The sequence below is a fragment of the Rutidosis leptorrhynchoides genome, unplaced genomic scaffold (genome assembly GCF_046630445.1).
Source record: "Rutidosis leptorrhynchoides isolate AG116_Rl617_1_P2 unplaced genomic scaffold, CSIRO_AGI_Rlap_v1 contig429, whole genome shotgun sequence".
NCBI lineage: Eukaryota > Viridiplantae > Streptophyta > Magnoliopsida > Asterales > Asteraceae > Rutidosis > Rutidosis leptorrhynchoides.
In genome coordinates this window covers 62,224-69,235 of record NW_027266660.1, presented here as the reverse complement: position 1 = coordinate 69,235, position 7,012 = coordinate 62,224, and the positions used below count along the sequence as shown (strand labels likewise).

The following is a 7,012-nucleotide window of genomic DNA, read 5'->3' as shown; positions in this document are numbered from 1 at the left end:
AAAAGCGACTTAATTAGGGACGGAGAGTACTAACATTTTCGTCGGTGGCACTCGCAACATTAAAACTCAATTTGTTAGCACTGAGCCATCCATTACATAATGCACAATATCAAACGTCGTTTTTAACTGCTTTTTTACCATCCATTACGTAAAAAAATGGCCCAGGGTAAAAAACTTCGATGGTGATGCATAATGAGATAAAATTCGATATATCGTGAATTTTGAATGGAATAATAATTACACTGTGGACCTTGAACTATGACCGAACCAACTTGAGTACTTGAACTATCAAAAGTCACATCCGGTCACTTAAAACTATGCTAGGTTTAACTTCTAGGTCCATTCCGTTAAAACATGACTACGTGACATTAACAGCTCCGTTAACAACAAAATGGAGACAGATTTGTGCTGATGTGGTCGCCTAGTTGGCGAGTATGGGACCCTATCGTTTCTTCCTCAGATGCGTTGATCTCTGTGGAAATATTCTCCGCCTATAAAACCACATGGTTCGCGATCTACCACGTATCTAACCGTAAACGTAGAGTCGTACTATATGTCGAAATATTTTGGTATTTTATTATTCATTCCATAAATAAATACATGTTTTTTTAACTATTGTTTATACATTTGAAATGATATGTATTCGATAAATATTAATAAATGTTATATCTATTTTTAAATATATTTAAAAATTTTAAAAAAATATGTATTGACGTACGAAAGTAGTAGTATTTATCTTATCCATGTTGGCGATGCATGAACCGATCACTGACTGACTTGGTATAAAGATACTCCTTCCGTCCCAAATTATATGCTAATATAGCCGTTTTCACACAAATTAATAAAACATATTTTTAAGGTTGTTTTCAGACATATTTTTAATTGTATGGACTAAAATATCCTTATAACTATAACTATTTATATTTGGAAAATCTACAATGAGGATAAGAAGATACATGAGGGTATAATTGATAAACAAAATTGACGTTTCTTAAATTTGTCAAAATTTCCATCTAATTTGAAACAAAAATATATATTTATTTTAGCATCTAATTTGGGACGGAGGGAGTATTAGGTAAGGAGGAGTTACTACACTCCATCTACTTTCAGAATCAGTGCATCACAACTTTATTAAAGTTTCATGTTACTATTTTAGACCTTATCAAAATGAAGCTTCAATGATTTGATCCTGTGGACCCCCAGTTTTACAAGTCCACATTTATATATTCCAACATTTAGGAATTTTAGAAAGAAAGAAAAGAAAAAAGTACTTTTATCTTTTTTATCTTTTTTACTTTTCTGGTAGGAAATTGAGCATGTGGTGATCATTAATTAGGAGTACTAATTAGTTAATTAGATGTCTTTAAAGCTGTTTTAATTAACGGTCCGTGTTGTCAAATGTTGAAAGATCAATCTAGAGAATGTAAAAACATTTTTCAAAGACACATCTTAAGATTTGACCTGGGAATTAGAAGGATTCATTATGGTTCTTGTCATGTTTCCCAGGAACATGATCCGAAACATATGGTACTACGTACTTTAAAAAAAAAATAGTAGCAAATTAATCAAGTTTTTTTCCTTCAATGGTGATCAGTGAAATTAAGAAAATCTCATAGTTAATTTTTTTACTAATATATAAATATATTTTCATCAACGTAATAGTTAAATTTTAAAGACGATGGGATTGGAATCAACAAAAGAAGGACGAAATTGGATAATAAGAAAAATGTTGTAATTAGTGTACTTAATCTAGGATACTTGAAATAAAACAATTTCCCAAGTAAATTTCATATACGGGTAATGATTGAATTTTCAATCCATCATTTTCAAAACCACCAAACATATTTTCATTTATTTCATTGATTTTGTTTGCTTCATCACTAATTCTTTCTTCTAATTCTTTCTTCTGTTAATGAAAAATAACTCAAAATATGAAAACACAAAAAAAAAAAAAGCATATATAAATCATTATCACTAATCACTATATATATGAATCTGAATATTCTCGACTTTGAAGTCAAATATATTCAACATATGGTCTCCATATATATATTAGTAAACGAAATTAACAGCTAAAAGTGCAATTAACAGATGTTTAATTAGTCAGTAAAACTGATCAGTTGCTCACATCAACACTGCAACTTTGTACAATCTGATATTTAATAGCAGATCCAATTACCACACTCTTGCTCCGATCACTAAACGAGATATAAGCCGGACAATTAACATTAATCCGATACTTACCGGAAACCCAAGTCCCAACTTTCCATTTCACTTTACCATAAATCTTCACACTTAACAAAATCAGCCCTGCACTCTGGTCCTGGCTCAACGAACCCGCGAAATACGGAGAAATCGGCACGGAGTTTCCGTACAAGAACGGCGACCATATGGCTATATCCTTGTGACCCTGGTAAGTCCTAGGAATTTCAGTTGCTAGAGTTACTTGCTGGTTACGGTAAGATGCGTAGATGTCAAGCTTCTCGTAGAATATCCCGATCCGGCCATTAGGGTTTCGTGTGGATATAGTGACTTGGATATTTGAAGTCAAGAAGTTTGGGGGCGTAACGTTGAAGGCGTAAATAGTTGCATCCTGAAGAAGGAATCGGGGTTTTGTGGGCCGTAGGATAGCCCAGACGAGGAAGATGATGAAGAGGATGATGATTATGAAGGCTAAAAGTGCCGCGAAAATGAGGCGGCCGAGTGATGGGCCGCCTTCTTTTTCGTGGTGGCCACAGTCTTTTTTCTCAGTCATGGTGGTGGGAGTTTCTTTGAGTGAGTTATTGTGGGCATTGCAAAAGGATGTTTATATAGCATCGAGATATTACATACATAAATCCTTGTAATTATCATAAATGTGTCCGGAGATCCCTACATTAAAAAACCAGGCTTAGAGCTCCTTCTAAATTTTTTAAATCACGTTCGAAACACCTGATTGATCATTACACGTGGCAAAGAAGAAACGTTAACGAGATCGTTAATGACACGTCAGCGTTGACTAACGGCTTGGACCTAGATGCTAAACAGATCTTAGTTTAAGTGGCCAGAAGTGACGTTCTTACTTCATGGACCCGTCTGATATAGGCCATACTTTAGGGGGCCATAGTATAATTATCCCCAATTCGTTGTCAACATCGCACACCATTGATCATGTAGGTTCTTTTTGCTACAAAGGTAACAACTTTATTGTTATTAATGGATGCACCAACCCCAATTGTATCTCTGAAAAATCAATTTCTACTTGAGTATCTGTTTTCTTGGCTGATGAATCCAATCACAAGCTTACAAACAATATTTCTGGCTAGCTAGCATTGTCAAACTTTCATTCATTATTCGTTAAAAAAATTTAGTCAATACATTTTTGGATAACAATATGGCTTTTTCATACTATCTCGTCTCCTTTGTAAATACATATTTTTTTAGAGTTATGAATTTTATCTATAAATAAATATTTTTTCAGATAAAGATGGATTGTCATTTCTATTTTATCCTTATATAAATATACAATTAATTTCTTATATTTATGTTTATATAAAAAAAAAGGATTAATTTGATAAAAAAAAAATTACGGAAGTCTCAACATAATTTCACAAAAGTTTCTTCACTCAAAACTCTCTCAATCGCAGACCCATTCCTAAACTCCGCCGTTTTAACCACCGTCACGGCCGCGTTGCATCCAATTGACGACATCGTTGTGAGAGCGTGTAAACAGAGAATCGAAGCTGGAACTAGTGGAATTCAACAGTAAGCAGCTGTCCTCGTCGTCGTCGAATACGTTGGAGCGGATTAGGGTCAGCGTTTGGAGGATCTGATCGAGTTTCATCACTCGGTAACCAGAGAGTTGGAGGATGAGATCGGGATTTTCTCGTCGTCGGAGCAAGTGAGGTGGGACTGAGGCGGGCCGCCGGTGAATGGGTAGGAGAGGTTTAATAAGGGCCGCCAACGCCGACGTCGGAGCACCACCACCGGTGGTGTTGGTTGCGATTATGGTGGTGGGTTTGGATTGACTGTGAAAGCGATGACATGGCGATGTTGATGAATGACGAACAGTAGAGGATTTTGTGAAGGAAGGGGTGCTTTCGTCCAAATATTATTAATTTCTTTTCTATATGCCAACCTTTAAAAAATATGTGTTCGTAGACGGAGGGAGGGTGTACAATTTTAGGTAATAGTTTCTTAGTACATAAAATTCGTTCATTTCCATCACCTCATAATTATTTATGGTACTCATTATTTACCGTTGGTGCTTAGTCAAGTCACCTCGTGAGTTCATCACAATTCACAAATGTGTCGTTTTTCACCAAAATATTAGTACCCTTAGTTGATTTTTTTAATCTTTTCTCTACAATTATATCTATATCTATAATTCTCTTCTAATACTATTTCTGTCCACATTTATTTATAATATTTTCAATTCAAATTTATGTATAAATTAAGTGACAAGTAAGTAGGGACGGAGGAAATCATATGTATTATGCATGCACCATATCCTCCAAATCCTAGGCGGGGTAACACTATTTCGAATGAAAAATGTATTGAACCTCTCCGAAATTGAAATTAGAAAACAAACACTATCGATCCGAGCTATGCCTTGTTGCGCACCTTTTGAAAAACAAACAAAGAGAGAAATGCCGACATGTAAATGGAGTATATAGAAGGAATAATAAAGCAAGATAAAAGTTTGAAGAAAAAGAAAAGGTTTTATCACTTGAGAAGATTCTAAAGCAGAAAGTAGCATATTAAAAGAAAGGCTAAATACAAAATGACAAAAATAAAAATAAAAAGCACAGGACTCTTCATTATAATTATAATATAAAAATTTTAGAGAAAATTTAATTTTTTCATCGCATTCTTCTTCTTCTTCTTTTTCTTCTTCACAAATGAATGAAATTTGGGTTTGTAATTGATTATTAAAGACATTCTTATTTTGTTTGGCAGTCATGATATATTTTGTGGCGTTTGTACATTGTCAATCATGATGTATTTTGTGACATTTATACTTTGTGATAAAATGTCACATTGACAACCATGATGCTTTTTGTGACTTTTAAAAACGCCATAAAATACTCACATATATATTTTTTTCTCTAAGATTTTTTTTTAAATTTTGAAATACAATTAAAGAATTAAATATATTGACGACGAAGGATGTGTTATACTATATCATTTTTGTCCTAAAAACAAAACACGAATTGATTTTTAACTACACGATTTCAAAATGACTTTTTCTTTTTTAACAAACAATGATTTCTAAATTACTTGATTCTTAAGAAATGTAACGACTCGTTAAATCGAGCTTAGATAAGCGTGCAAGCGATGTCGACGTGGTGTTAGTTTTCAAATAAAATAATGATTTCAACGCACGTGATTATTTTTGTTCGATAATGACGTCAAATGGAAGATTCGATTTTTCACGCATCTATTATTTAAGCGTCAAGTTAGCTTCCTTTTAGCGAGGAATAGGATTTCGAGTTTACGTTAGATGTGAGTTATTCCTACGACGAGTGTTGATGCTAGGTCGACGAATAGATTTGATTAAAATATGCTATAACAATTAATAAATATACGTTAGACAAATAATTCGATGCTAAGGAATTGTTCACGGAAAAACGATATGATATAAATTCTAAGTTGCATTAAGATAGTAATTTTTAAAGGAATTTTTATAACGATAGATACAAATAGAGTTCTCTATATACAATTCCTAATGTTGTATAACAAGATAAATGTTACATATTTCTTAATGCTACTTAATTGAATACAAAGAAATAACAAAATAAAAAGAAGAATACTAGGCTGCCACACTATCACCTATACAGCCATCCAATGAACCAAGTCCTGGCAGCCTTGACATTCCCAATTCCAGCCACCAAAATCTGCTAATCTCAGTTGCCAATACCTAGAAAAATGCAGTTTTGATTCACTACCTGCACAAAGCACCATAAGTCAGTCACTAACCTTACCAATTACACTTGTAAGACAGCCAAACTCATTAATTTTGTGAGTCATCACAAGCCAGCCAAGTGTGGTAACCCTGGCAGCCTAAAAATGCCACCTGCACACACAATTTTTCTCTCCATGCATGGCTGCAAGATCAGAATATTTTTATTCTAGACTGTCTCTAAACACAGAGAAGAGATACACAGCAGGGCAGCCACACCAGTTATTTTCAATAAGCTTGAACCTTTGTTCTCATACATACTCAGCATAACCAAATCAGCTTTAACAAATCCAGCCGGCAGCCATTAAGCCAAAAATGTCATACAGTCACACAATTCACAGAAAAACAATACAGCAAGCAGCAAACCAATTTCCTTTTAGCTAAACCATAACCAGTCCAAAGGAAATAGCCAATTCACATGCAATTTCCAGAAGTACTCATGCTGAGTTATTCAGTTCCAGAACAGTAATTAAAGGCAGTCACAAGCAAACAACTATAACGTTTCATTCAGAAAACATAATCAGGTAAAACATGCAATCTTTACAGTTAATTCAACAAGCAACATTTTCTGTGTAACATGGAAAACGAAAATCCTAACAGAGAGGCTTAATTGACAGAATTCAAACAGAGAGTAGAGATTGAGGATGAAGACTTATCTGCATTCTATACCGACCGAGTCAACCCACTGAGCCAACCGATCGAGTCAACTCAGTGACCGGTCGAGTCGACTCAGTGGAATCCGGCTGAAATCCAGTCCGACCCAGAAGAGAAAAAACTCTCTTCCGTCGCCGTAACCCTTTCCCAACCAGAATCGGACCTCGCAAGAGAAGCAGAGATTTCGAGGTAAGAATCAAAACCCAAAATAGTGTCGAATGGAAGTAAAACATATATAAAAACGTCTAGAATCCAACGTAGAACAACATATATAGAGATTAGCCAAAACCCCCAAATTTATTGTAAGAACCCTAATTGGGAAAAACGAAATTAAGGCTTATCCGGTTGTAATTTATTGAAATTGACGATGGATATGTGTTCTTCGTGTTGTGAGGAGCGTTTTGATAGGTCGGTTGA

The 7,012-nt window shown here is 34.5% G+C and overlaps 1 protein-coding gene across 1 annotated transcript; it reads right to left on the bottom strand.

Moving 5' to 3' along the window:
- Nucleotides 1-2,116: 2,116 nt before the first annotated feature.
- On the bottom strand, nt 2,117-2,755 carry LOC139883635 (NDR1/HIN1-like protein 12). The gene has a single exon (XM_071867788.1). It carries the CDS (start codon nt 2,753-2,755, stop codon nt 2,117-2,119), a length of 639 nt encoding a protein of 212 aa, XP_071723889.1.
- Nucleotides 2,756-7,012: the final 4,257 nt, after the last annotated feature.

Excerpts from the sequence above, each read along its gene's own strand:
- LOC139883635 (XM_071867788.1), bottom strand. The coding sequence starts at position 2,755 with ATGACTGAGAAAAAAGACTGTGGCCACCACGAAAAAGAAGGCGGCCCA.